Source organism: Alligator mississippiensis, chromosome 2, assembly GCF_030867095.1.
Source record: "Alligator mississippiensis isolate rAllMis1 chromosome 2, rAllMis1, whole genome shotgun sequence".
Lineage (NCBI taxonomy): Eukaryota > Metazoa > Chordata > Crocodylia > Alligatoridae > Alligator > Alligator mississippiensis.
Genome location: NC_081825.1, coordinates 273,351,588 through 273,365,875, shown reverse-complemented (window position 1 = coordinate 273,365,875; position 14,288 = coordinate 273,351,588). Strand labels below are relative to the sequence as shown.

General features: G+C 43.7%; 1 protein-coding gene across 1 annotated transcript in view; it reads right to left on the bottom strand.

The window, feature by feature from the left end:
* Window positions 1–8,319: 8,319 nt before the first annotated feature.
* KCNK13 (potassium two pore domain channel subfamily K member 13) overlaps window positions 8,320–14,288 on the bottom strand; it is a 147,995-nt gene continuing 142,026 nt past the window's right edge. Inside the window, exon 2 of the mRNA XM_006278476.3 lies at window positions 8,320–11,487. Coding sequence (XP_006278538.2) covers window positions 10,595–11,487 — 893 coding nt within the window. The 3' untranslated portion in view covers window positions 8,320–10,594. The remainder of the gene's footprint in view (window positions 11,488–14,288) is intronic.

The window sequence follows — 14,288 nt, the reverse complement described above, 5'->3', positions numbered from 1 at the left end:
CTTATGAGGAGAGCCTGAGGGACATAAAAAGTGGAAACAGGGAGAGATCACCAAAGATGAATATACCTCCTCTGCTCGTGCTTGCAGGGAGGCAGTTAGACAGGCCAAAGCTACCATGGAGCTGAGGATGGCAACCCAAGTAAAAGACAACAAGAAATTGTTTTTTAGATATATAGGGAGTAAAAGGAAGGCCCAGGGAGGAATAGGACCCCTGCTAAATGGGCAGAAACAATTGGTGATAGACAGGGGGGACAAGGCTGAACTCCTCAACAAGTTCTTTGCCTCAGTGTTCCTAAGTGAGGGGCACGACAAGTCTCTCACTGGGGTTGTAGAGAGGCAGCAGCAAGGTGCCAGACGTCCATGCGTAGACCCTGAGATGGTGCAGAGTCACTTGGAAGAACTGGATGCCTTTAAGTCGGCAGGCCTGGATGAGCTCCACCTGAGGGTGCTGAAGGCACTGGCCGACATCGTTGCACAGCCACTGGCGGGAATATTTGAACGCTTATGGCGCACGGGCCAAGTCCCGGAGCACTGGAAAAGGACCAACGTGGTCCCCATTTTCAAAAAGGGGAGGAAGGAGGACCCGGGCAACTATAGGCCAGTCAGTCTCACCTCCATCCTTGGCAAAGTCTTTGAAAAAATTATCAAGGCTCACATTTGTGAGAGCCCGGCAGGACAAATTATGCTGAGGGGAAACCAGCACGGGTTCGTGGCAGGCAGATCGTGCCTGACCAATCTAGTTTCTTTTTATGACCAGGTTACGAAACGCCTGGACACAGGAGGAGGGGTGGATGTCGTACACTTAGACTTCAGGAAGGCCTTCGATATGGTATCCCACCCCATACTGGTGAACAAGTTAAGAGGCTGTGACTTGGATGACTACACAGTCCAGTGGGTGGCGAATTGGCTAGAGGGTCGCACTCAGAGAGTCGTGGTGGATGGGTCAGTTTCGACCTGGAAGGGTGTGGGCAGCGGGGTCCCGCAGGGTTCGGTCCTTGGACTGATACTCTTTAATGTCTTTATCAGTGACTTGGAAGAGGGAGTGAAATGTACTCTGTCCAAGTTTGCAGATGACACAAAGCTATGGGGGGATGTAGACACGCCGGAGGGCAGGGAACAGCTGCAGGCAGATCTGGACAGGTTGGACAAGTGGGCAGAAAACAACAGAATGCAGTTCAACAAGGAGAAATGCAAAGTGCTGCACCTAGGGAGGAAAAATGTCCAGCACACCTACAGCCTAGGGAATGACCTGCTGGGTGGCACAGAGGTGGAAAGGGATCTTGGAGTCCTAATGGACTCCAAGATGAACATGAGTTGGCAGTGTGACGAAGCCATCAAAAAAGCCAATGGCACTTTATCATGCATCAGCAGATGCATGACGAATAGGTCCAAGGAGGTGATACTTCCCCTCTATCGGGCGCTGGTCAGACCACAGTTGGCGTACTGCGTGCAATTCTGGGTGCCGCAATTCAAGAGGGATGCGGATAACCTGGAGAGGGTCCAGAGAAGGGCCACTCGTATGGTTAAGGGCCTGCAGACCAAGCCCTACGAGGACAGACTAGAGAAACTGGATCTTTTCAGCCTCCGCAAAAGAAGGTTGAGAGGCGACCTTGTGGCCGCCTATAAGTTCATCACAGGGGCACAGAAGGGTATTGGTGAGTATTTATTCACCAAGGCGCCCCCGGGGGTTACAAGAAATAATGGCCACAAGCTAGCAGAGAGCAGATTTAGACTGGACATTAGGAAGAACTTCTTCACAGTTCGAGTGGCCAGGGTCTGGAACGGGCTCCCAAGGGAGGTGGTGCTCTCCCCTACCCTGGGGGTCTTCAAGAGGAGGTTGGATGAGCACCTAGCTGCGGTCATCTAGACCCAGCACTCTTTTCTGCTTATGCAGGGGGTCGGACTCGATGATCTATTGAGGTCCCTTCCGACCCTAACATCTATGAATCTATGAATCTATGACCTGAACCTGTTCAGCCTCAGCAAGCAGAGGCTGAGGGGGGATTGGGTGGCTGTCTACAAACTCGTTAGGGGAGATCAGCGGCAAATAGGAAGGGCCCTATTTCCCCCAGCAGCACCTGGGGTGATGAGGAACAATGGCCAGAAGCTGCTGGAGACTAGGTTCACGTTAGAGATTAGGAAGCAGTATTTCACTGTCAGGGTAGCTAGGATCTGGAACCAACTTCCTAGGGAAGTGGTCATCGCTCCTACCTTGGGTAAATTCAAAAAGAAGTTGGACGAACACCTGTCTGGGGTCATGTGATTCCAGCGTGTGCTCCAACCAGTGGGGAGGGGTCAGACTAGATGATCTGTTCAGGTCCCTTCTGACCCCAAACTACTATGAAACTATGAAACTATGACAGTAAAGTGCTCGATGCGCTGTCAGGTTGCTCAAGAAGGCTAGATTTTGTTTTACTAATCTAAATAAGAGATGTACATTTAACTACAATGACTACTGAACTAACAAAACAGTACATTTTGGACTATTTTGCCTACTTTGTTGTGATTTTTAAACTTAATATAAAGTGCACATTCCAAGAAAGTTATATTTGTTTTTGCCTTGATCTTAAACTAAATAATATAGTTCAGGGACCCTACCATGTTAATAAATCTTCTAGCTGCTATCTAACTGCAGAAAAATGTGTGTTTTGTTATATGTGATGATGCACCACACATCCTACACACCCCTTTTCAAAAATCCTAAATGTGCCCATGCTTTTCATCCTTTACTAATGTGCCAACATAGGTGTTGACTAGAAGGTAAACTGAGAGCACCCTCTGTCTGGATTCCATTTATGTATTGATACCTATAAACTTAGAACTGTTCTAGACAAAGGCTAAAGAAAAAGTTTTATCTCCTCTGTAATGTGGTAGAATAGCTAGGTTGGGAGAGAAAGAAGAGACCTAACCCTGACACAGTACTGCTTCCCAGCCATAGGGCAGTATCCTGCACAGGTGTATGCAGGGTAGGCTGTGGTGCAGCAAGCAGAGACTGGTGGTTCTTAAGACCAGCATGTCCAGCAACTATAGACTGCATGAACTGGGAAATAATGACTCCTACCCCTTTTAACTCCCATGGAGCTCACCAGTACAGATCACTTTGTAGGCTGAAACTCATACCCAGAATCTGCACCACAATCCCCAGAATTGTGTGCAAATATTAAAGTATTAGTTTCACTGGAATTTATCATTAATAAAAATCAAAGCCTTCTTGAGCAGCCAGCAGAAGGCAAGCCCACAGTTGTCTTTTTATGTTAGACAAAGGGAAAGAGATTTATCAGCACCAAATAAAAGCATTTTCTAATACTGCCATTTTTATTTAATTTTCTCCTAAGGGTCATGTTCCTTTTAATGTAACACAGAGAAGTGTTAAGTAACTCAAGTGTAGGACACAAACAGAAAATGCTTTGTCAGATTGCTCAAAGGACTGCAAAGAAGTGAACAATTATCCAGGTGTTTCAAAGGTCTGAAAACTAGGGCACCTTGAATTTTTTTCTTACAGTCTCTACATAGATACCCAAGCAGACTTCATAAGAAATCCATTATGCTTTCTAAACAATAGCACATGTGAGTCAGAGCCAGTGAAGCTGTCAATTCTGCTCTTACCAAAAACCCTCCCTTTCTAAGAAGTTGGGAAGACTGAAGAAACACAATTTTAATTTCAACAGTTCCCACTAGTTATGTCACTCAAATCTTTGTAAACACGTGTAACTTTGTAACTTTGTTGAAAGCATTATAGAACAATAGAAAACCAAATTAAAAATGGCTTATCTATTCCAGACAATTTTTCAATAGATTTTCTAATGCTTTTTTTTCGATTGATTTGAAATGTCGGAAGTTATGGGGCTTCTTTCTGATTTATGCAGTGTAAAATAGTCTGATAGATATTACTCCCTGGTTTGTTGTAGTAAAAAGTTTCTGATTATCTGGAAGTAAAACATCTGTAGGCTTTATCCTACAAACTCTTACTCAAATCAGATCCTGTTCCATTGAAGCCAGTGGGGATTTTTTCATTAGGTTCAACGGGAGACAGAAGCTGGCAGTCTACCCAGGATAGTGATGCCTTTGCAGGTGAAGGAGCTTTGATTTGGAACTGGAGCGTGAGCTTTCTGGAAGTAATCATGAAGCAGACAAGGAAAAAGAGTGCAGCTCAGAAACACTTGGAAAGGGACATGTGGAAAGTTTGGTCTTCTGTGGACTGGGCAAACCATGATAGTGGATACCCTCAGAGAGTACACACACAGGACACAACTGTCTTTTCTGCCCAGCTGCAAAGTTTTACATAGCAATTCTCCTCAGCTTCAAATGTAACAGGAGAAAATAGTCACGCTCTTCTTGGCAGTACCTGGGAATTCATAGTTTGAACACAGGTTTAGTAGCTGTAGGTACACTAACAAGAGCAGAGACAATTGGTGCCTCCCAAGTCTGGTGCCAGCAGGGCATAACCAGTGGGGTTTCCCAGTGGCCAGCCAGCAACCGGGAGGCAGGGGGAGTGTGCCGGCGGCATGGCATGGTGGCGATGGAAATGCCGGCACTTCTGCCAACAAGGTACTGCCAGCAGAGCCAATTTCAGGGGGGGCACTAGCCCCCATACAAGCCGAAGCACTCACTGTTGGGGGGGATCAGTGCTCTCAGGGGTGGCATGTGCCCCCCCGTGCCCTTTTATGCATCTCCTATGAACAAGAGAGACAGACCATATTGAGCTAAGCTCCAGTTGCTGTCTCAGCAAAGGGCTGCTATAGTGCTATCTCAACAAAGATGGGGATATTTACAGATAGTGCTTATTCCCAGATAGTGGGGTGTGGGCAGTGGGGTCCCGCAGGGTTCGGTCCTTGGACCGATACTCTTTAATGTCTTCATCAGTGACTTGGACGAGGGAGTGAAATGTACTCTGTCCAAGTTTGCAGATGACACAAAGCTATGGGGAGATGTAGACACGCCAGAGGGCAGGGAACAGCTGCAAGCAGACCTGGACAGGTTGGACAAGTGGGCAGAAAACAACAGGATGCAGTTCAACAAGAAGAAATGCAAAGTGCTGCACCTAGGGAGGAAAAATGTCCAGCACACCTACAGCCTAGGGAATGACCTGCTGGGTGGCACGGAAGTGGAAAGGGATCTTGGAGTCCTAGTGGACTCCAAGATGAACATGAGTCGGCAGTGTGATGAAGCCATCAGAAAAGCCAATGGCACTTTATCGTGCATCAGCAGATGCATGACAAATAGGTCCAAGGAGGTGATACTTCCCCTCTATCGGGCGCTGGTCAGACTGCAGTTGGCGTACTGCGTGCAATTCTGGGCGCTGCAATTCAAGAGGGATGCGGATAACCTGGAGAGGGTCCAGAGAAGGGCCACTCGTATGGTTAAGGGCCTGCAGACCAAGCCCTACGAAGAGAGACTAGAGAAACTGGACCTTTTCAGCCTCCGCAAGAGAAGGTTGAGAGGCGACCTTGTGGCCGCCTATAAGTTCATCACAGGGGCACAGAAGGGAATTGGTGAGTATTTATTCACCAAGGTGCCCCCGGGGGTTACAAGAAATAATGGCCACAAGCTAGCAGAGAGCAGATTTAGACTGGACATTAGGAAGAACTTCTTCACAGTTCGAGTGGCCAGGGTCTAGAACGGGCTCCCAAGGGAAGTGGTGCTCTCTCCTACCCTGGGGGTCTTCAAGAGGAGGTTAGATAAACACCTAGCTGGGGTCATCTAGACCCAGCACTCTTTCCTGCTTATGCAGGGGGTCGGACTCGATGATCTATTGAGGTCCCTTCCGACCCTAACATCTATGAATCTATGAATCCCTTTGCACAGATGCTGAAGGTGAGTAAATCCAAACAATCCAGCATTTTCCACCTTGAAATGAAGCTTCAACTGGAATCTTATCAAAAAATTCTTGCCCTTTGGTATAATCTGTTTCTCTAATTGAATTCAGTCTGAGAAATGAAACTGCCCTGCTTTTCCTGGCCAACCCAAACTCCTGCTTGTTATTCAATTTCTAGATGTCTCAAATGTAATTACAATTTGAGGAGAACAAAATTAAATGAAAGAAACTGTAAATATTGCTGGTGCTATTTTGTTTGATATGAAACCTTCACTACAAAAAGCTTTTAAATAAATGAGTCCAGCTGTTGCACTGCAACACTTGAAATGTTGATGTCCATGTTTAAATACTTCATGGAGCCGGTCACATCAGTTTAGACCTAATAAAGTTTACATTTCTGGCTGGGATTTTTGAAGGTTCCTAAGCAAAATCAACTCCCACTGAAGGTCAGGATGAGGTGGGCACCAAATTGACTTTCACTGGCAGCTGGATGCCTTTCTAAAGTCGTCTCACCTTTGGTAAATGCAGGGCCAAATCCCTGGCTGGTGGAAATCAGCATAACTCTATTGACACCTTTTTTGCCAGCAGAGCATCCAAGCAACAAAGTTCCACAAACCCTGAGATCATCTGAAGAATTTCAAGATGTGTTTTTTGTTAATTTTACTGATAAAGGCTTTAGTTTGCATTAAATATTCCCCAGCAATCTGAAGCACATGCAGTTTGAACACTGTACTTTGTGCTAAAGCTTGGGAGCAAAGCAGTTGAAAGTAGCTACATGCTAGCTAGTGTTGTTTGAACTCTCCAAGATGAGCAAACTACCAAAAAATAAGCTGGCAGTATTAATAACTAAGCTTAGAGCTTTATAACTTAATTTTAGGCTCCCATCCTGCAGTCATTTGTACAATCCATTGACTCTAGTAGTACTCCAGGAGGCCCAAGGACCATGACTGGTAAAATCAGGGCCTCAGTCATTTAAGTTTATTTTAATGACCCATTTAGATAATGTATGGTCCATCTCCTCTTATGCCCAATGCAAATCCATTGCAGGCATGGAAATGCCCCCAATGTTAACAAAAGCAAAATGTTATTCTATTACCTGCAAATTGAAAAGCCATCTTCAAGAAAATCCCAGAATTTCAACTGTCCACAAGTGATTTCTCTAACAATCCTTCTCTTCTTGGAGTCAATCCCACCTTCATAGTTCAGGATGGTTTCTAAACACAGCACGAATAGTACAAACTCAGCAGAGTATTTGGGGGCTGTGTGATACCCAGTACAAATTGACACAGTCAGTTAATGTACTAGGCCAAGGCAAATACTAGTCTCTGCCCATTAGAATCCCATGCTTATAATAGCAGAGGGAAGTATATTTTAGGATCTGTATGCAATGGCAGAACAATAACGTATAGAAAAGCTTATGCAACACTGATCTACACTGTTCTTGGGTCAAGATTACAGTACACTGTTAACACCCTGCTTTCACAGCCATCATATTTTCCTATCTTTTAAAAAAGGTTTTACAGATTACAGACTTGTCTTTGACAGTGAATAACTGGGTATTGATAGCACAAATAATAAGCTTCCTTGGCTAAAGAAAAACAGCAATTGCCACACAGTCTTGAGAACACTGGAAATAGCCCTGTGGCTATCTTAGTGATCTGCTACTTAGTTGTCTCATATTGTCTAACTAAATATTCGCCACCACACACTTAGCCAACTTACAAAATGTAATATGTCACTTTACCATTTTCTTCCATTGTATAAGCCTTGTGTTCTCTTTGTCTTGACTTTCCCACACTATTCTCTACCAGGAGAACTGTCTATACACTTTTTAAATTTAGGTATACTTTATACTCATTTACTCTAGTTTCTTCTTGTTGCATTTAAGCCATTAGACCTCAAAGGCACCAAACTCCCAATGGGAGGATCTGGGCTTTAGCTTCTTGCGGCCTGGACCTTTTTTTTCTCCATGGTTATAAAGGACTGACTGATTGATAAATATACTAATGTTCTTAGCCTATCTATTTACAGCTAGATTGTTTCCCTCTTACTCAGATGCGAAGGAGAGTAGAGTAAGTTCTTCCTCATCTTTCTGCTCAGTTAAGGTAGAAAAACATGGATCTTTGGGCTGGCTTGTGTGTGAACCCATGATCTCCAGAGGATCCCACCTAAGTAATGTGTATTGAGGGGCTCCATCCCCAACTCCAGTTGCTGGTAAGAGTAAATTGCCAGGCACAAGAGAAACATGCTGTGTCTTACAAGGGGTTAACTAGATTCTCTGTTCTAAGAGTTGCCCCAAGGGGTTCAGCCTAACCACAAGAGATATCTGATTGCAACCTCAGAATTGCTTCCATGATGGTCAATTCTACATTAGTAGGTACTGAATGGAGGCATCACTGAATTAATCTAGGAAGAAGCAGCTTCTATAGCACAACTGGTTTCTTTGTATTAATTTAATTTGCATTTAGACAAGAAAAGGAAACCTTTAAAATGGCATATGATGATTCAGTGCAGCTTGGTTATGATATTATCTTCTCAAGTGTGCCAATGACAATGTATTCTAGCCATTTAAGAAGCCACAGGTTAAATCCTCAGTGTCTTAATCATACAACAAGGGACATGGGACATGATTCTAATCTCATTTATGCTGATGGAGATGAGGAATGATTCCACTGCAGTCAACAGAGATTTCCAGCTGCTGCAAAACTGAGTGAAAGCAGAATCAGGCAAATATGTTCAAATGATGCTACCTGTATGGGCACGTTGTACCAAAACTCCTTTACCACTGAATCTTAGGAAGAGCTTTTCCTTCTTTTCTACGGACATGTTAAGTGGCTCAGATTTGCCGCAGTTTAGTCCAGCCAGTAGGTTTTGTTTTTAAAATGTTTAATTATAAAACCTCAAGTGAAATTCTCCCATTATTTTTTATTTTCAAATATAAAAAGGACTTTAAAAATGAATTTTACTATCAACTTTCAGTTTTAATAACCTAAACACAAGAGCATTGAAACAGACATAAAAATCAGATGATGAAATAGATTCCTACTGCAAATGAAATCGATCCATTTACCTGTATTGTTCCACAGAAGTGCAAGGGAAAAGGAACGGCAGAAATTGTGAAAAGTAAATCAGATATTTAAAATGTTTAAAACTGAAATGTTCTAAAAGGCATGCTGGGTATTAGCAATGATAATTTGTTAACTTTAGAGTCCTGTGATCCAATTGCCATTAGCTTCAGCGGCACTGAGCCAGGCTCCATTTGACCTGCTCATTTACTCCCTTGAAACCTCACTGACTTTAATGGCATTGACTGGGGTAAAGCTAGCAAGAATTTGATCTAGATTTCTTACCTTTTAATATCTCTGTAATTTAATTTAATCCCTTATTTTGACTGCTCATGATACAAAATGCCATATGACAGCCATTAACTTGTCTAATTTTCTGTTTCCATGTTTTTCTCACTATTAATGCAGTTCTCATTGACGTCCTCTGCCTGTTCATGATGAGCACTCGGATCATTTTATGTAGCAAAATGAGGAGTTATACATTTTCCATTTCTCTAATCAAGACCCTGTCATTATCATCACCAAGGGCCAGAAAACACGTAGAGAATGATAAAGTTACATGAATGTTAAAAATGGACTTTGTCAAACTGTTTTTCAGCATTTTTTACTTTTTCTGTGCGCATAGTTGCTTATAATAATCTATTGTAATCTATTTCCATTGTAATTTATTTTCATAATGCAACCTATTCACTATATAAGCATTACTATTGCTTGTTTGTTATGCTCAGTTGTTCAGTCTTGATTGGGCACAATACAGAGTTTGAAAAGTCCTTATTTTGTTATTGTAGAGTTACCTATGAGACTTGTTTATATGGCTAGTTTCAATTTAATTTAATTGGTTTAAAGGAAACTATATTCATTCAATTATAGAAGGAAAAATAACTTAGAAAAGGTTGGTCACATGTCCTTTGGAAACAAACATCAACAAGGAAAAGTAGACCAAATCTTGATTCTACTACTTTTGACAGCGTCCTTTTAAAGGGAAGACTGAATGATATTCTAGGGGTCCAATTCTGTTCTCAGTTATACCAGTGTAATTCCAGAGGAGCTCTATTGACCTTGATGGAACTATTTCTGATTTACACTGATACATTTCATGGCAGAAGTTGACTTTACAATTATAGTGTTTCACAACAGGAATCCATTTAGAGACATGAGATGTGTTTGTTTTTCACTGACTTAAATAGGAGTGCAATAGCATAGACATCACAGAATAAGGCTTACAATGGTTTCTGTTTCTGTCTCAGACATGCTACATTCAGAAGTCAGGTCCCAAGCAAATGGGACAAAAAATAAAGTGAATTATAGAATTAATTACAATTTGTGAGTTAAAGAATTTAATTCTGGAGAAGTGAAAAGTAATTTCTCCCAAGGCCATCAATTCCTTATCCTTTAATCTGAATTTAGCATAAATGCAGGAAATCAGCTGCAGAAGATTTCTTGGGGGCTCCATTATGTTTTATTGGTCATATTGTCTTCTGTGCCCTGTTTGTGGAACAGAAAGAATGGGAGAACAGAGAGTAGCAATCTGAGCAGAGCAAAGAATACCAATGGAAATCCCTCCTCCACCAAAAAAACTTTAAAAAGAATGAGAGATCTTCTAACAGAACGTGTCCTACTCAGTTTGCTCTGCCTCTCTGATGACATTCACTTCCTACTGATTTCCACACTGATTCCACACTAATTTTCAAAGTATTTCTTATTGTTTTTCATTTTACCTATCCACGCTTGTCTCTGCCAGCCTGTTATTCATAATTGCCAGGGCTCCTATCCCACCAGAGAATCCATTTTGTCTAGAATTAGAGCTCATTTGCCTGGGATACCCATTGGCAGTTTCTGACAGCTGTTTTTGCATGATGGCCAGTGAAACTTTGTTGGAAGCTAAAAAATCTTTCATGGAGATCATCTCGCCAGACAGTCGACGACCATCTGTGTCGCTCTCGTTGATGCCGTCGGTCTCAATGGAGATGTTTCGCCGGTTCCGAACATTCCCTGGCATCACCACGTTCCTCCGTGACCTAAAAAATTTTCTTTGGCATCTGTGGCAGCACCGGCAATTCATCTTTTTCAATATCCAATTTATAGACTGTTTGATGACAATAGAGATCACATTAAATAAGGAGTAGATACAGCAAACCCCCATGAGTATGAAGATAAAGTTGCCAAACCGGTAGAGGTCTTGACTTTCATACTGTGCATTCTGGCTGCTGACCAAGTCACCGAAACCAATAGTGCTGAAGGCCACAAAGCAAAAGTAGAGTGAGTCAAAATAACTCCATCCTTCAATTGGTGTGTACATTGCAGAGGCACAACAGGAAATAATAAGTGATGCTATGCATAAAATGAGCATGACATAGTACACAGAAGGTTTCCAGCCTGCCAAGCTGTCCACCTCAGAGTTCCCTGAACCTCGTCGGCCATCGTGAGGAAGGACCCCTTTTCTCCTTAGCTGTCTCTCATGGCAAGATTTCATGACGTAGGCTATGACTGTGATCAAACGTTCCAGGAACAGGTTAAAGAACAAAATGGTCCCTGCACATCCTATAAGGCCGTAAAATATCAGAAAAATTTTGCCTCCAACGGTGGCTGGGGTGGTCATGCCAAACCCTAGGAAACAAAACAGAGCAGTTAAGTAATGTAAGCTATTAGTTACAGCATCAGAGTTTTGCCACCTGCAAGGCAGAACTATCACAAAATCCTTGTGGTGCAGCTCAGATCCAAGGCAGTACCTAGGATTTCTCTTTGACTTTTACAATCCCTACTGCTCCAGTGCTAAAAGGAATCAAGAGGTTACAAATGCACAGTATCAGCATGTCTCTGACTAGGGGAAAACTGAAATGAAAGGTGAAATGTGAAGAGAAGCAGTGTTTATTTGAGAAGCTTAGCTTCAGTCTCTTGTCTTATTCATACTTTACCTCTCTGTGTCCCTTGGATGAGGTCTGATATTCAGAGTGACTACATTCACTTCACTTACCCTCTCTGTTTTGCATTGTAGGTCTGATCCAAAACTCAATGAAGGCAATAGAAAGACTCCCACCAACTTCAGTGGGGAACAGATTAAGGCACATGCTGGCGCACTGCTTAAGTTTTCTTTCTTTCCCCTCTCATCTCTCCATGTTCTGCTCAACAGCTCGGTTTTACATTGGAGCAGTAAAGAAGTTACCATGCAGTCCTGTCTCCTGCCCTGTTGTATCTTTACAAATATACCCTTGTTCTCTTTTTCTTTCCAGTCTGCAAATCCCCTTTCATTTAGATTAATAAGACAACATTGATAAGGCAAAGTTGCTGTAATAGGCTGTTTATAAAGAATTAACACTGAATAAGCAAGTCCTAAATATGAGGGGACAAATTAGAGGAAATAAGTCTCCTGAATGTGTTTGCTGCAGTTTGAATAGGCTCTAGAAAAGTGTAGTAAGTGACTAATTAGCAGTTCAACAAAGCTGAAGCTGACATATTGAGGGAACAAAAAATAGCACTTTGAGTAAGATGCACATCTACATTTGTCCCCTCTCAGTAAGTGCAGGATATTAAATGCATAAAGAGTCTGGGATATGGGAAATGAGGAAAACTTATTCATTAAAAGTTTCAGAGGCAATGCCCTTGTGTTAGAGAAGACAAATGCAATACGAAGAGCAAAAAACACCACACATTTATATCCATATCGTCATTAGTGCTGGGCTATAGTCCTTTTCCCTTCATTAAAAAAATCTTCCTCCCAATGTCAGTCCTTATATCCCCCAATTGCCTCTTATTTCTTCACAGCTCCTTGATGCAGGCCTTGCTGACAGTCTAACTCAGGTTGGCATAATGATTCCCCACCTTCCTCCTTTTTGTGCAGGTCAGAATACTGAAGCTGACAGCTGTGTTCTTGAGCATCACTGAGTGCCCTGGAGTGTTTGCAGTGAGTGCAGTTCAAGCTCAGGGAAATCAACTAACTAGCTAGCTTTGGTCAAGAGAACCACTCTTACAACAGCTAGGGACAGAAGTTACACACAAACCAGTATAAGAGATTGGAAACGAGTTTAAATGTGTAACACAACAGAAGTTCAGTTTAAGATGGATAGATGTAATATCAGACTTAACTGATTTAGGTTAAATTGATTTATTGAACTTCTGTCCCAGATCCCCTCCAGATTCAAGTTAACTCACAGTCTCTCAGCACCCCAGGATGCTTTTCACCTCCAACACCAAACCCCCCTCATAGGGTGGGCAGGCTAGCCTTGGCCCAAGCTGAGCAGGGAGGCATGCTCTAGTGCCCCCCATAGCTTGGCCTAGGCCATTGCAGGCATGTGGTTGTATTTCCAGAATCAAAAGTGAATGTCTGTCCACTTAATTACTGGTTCAATTTACACAGCGTAGACTAACCTACAAAGATTGCATGTATTCAGCCTTGGGCTTTTTGACTGTCTGTACTTAGCCAAGATGTTCATCTTGGCTAGGGACAGAAGTTACATATAAACCACTTCAAGTGACTGGAAAATGGTTTAAATCTGTAACAGAACAGAATTTCAGTGCACATAAGCCAGTTCCAAAATGGTTGAACCCAGTTTAAGATAAACCTGGAAGGATGTAGTATCAGGTTTAACTGATTGAGGTTAAACCAGTTTATGGAACTTCTGTCCCAGATTCCCTCCTGACTCAAGTTAGGTCACAGTCCCCCAGCATCCCAGGAACCTTTGTGGGCAGGCAGGCTAGCCTCTGCCAGTGCTTCTGTGCTCTGCCCAGCTGGGCTGGCCCTGCCCCGAGCTGTCACAGAGCAGGGGCAGGCAGGTAGCAGACAGGGCAAAGGAGACCTCTGCCTGACCCGGGCTCCCCCTCCCCTCCAGCTGGGGTCTGCCTGTGGAGGTGGGAAGGGAGTAATGCCACAAGAGTCCTTACCCTTCACCCTCCAGGCTGGGCCTGCTGCACAGCTCTGCCCCCTGCAAGTCTCTACCTCTGACCCGCTGAGGGGAGGTGGGAACAGAGTCCCACTGCCACGCAGCCCTGGCTCTGAGCCAGCATGGGGAGTTTGCATGGCGGGGGGCTTCCTCCCTGGTTTCTAAGGAGCACAACTGTCCCTGCCACCTGGCACAAGCCTCTGAGCTTCCCAGTGCATCTCACTGGCTGCTGCTGATGCCAGGCTCCAGCAGAATGAATCAGGTGGCCTGGGGAGCTTAAGCCAGGCAGCAGCAGGGACAGGCATGCTCCATACAGGGAGCTCCGATTGGGCTCTGCTGCCCGGCAAAAGCCTCCTTCAGAGCCCAGCACCAGCAGTAGCCAGAAGAATGCAGTGAGCAGCTTCAGGGACTTGTGCTGGGTGGCAGGGCCAATACTTCTTTCTATGGAGCCAGCCCCACTGGGCAGCAACATAGGAAACCCCCCTTGGGGCCTGCCCCCCCCAGCTCTAAGGGCTGAGATTGGGGTGGGGA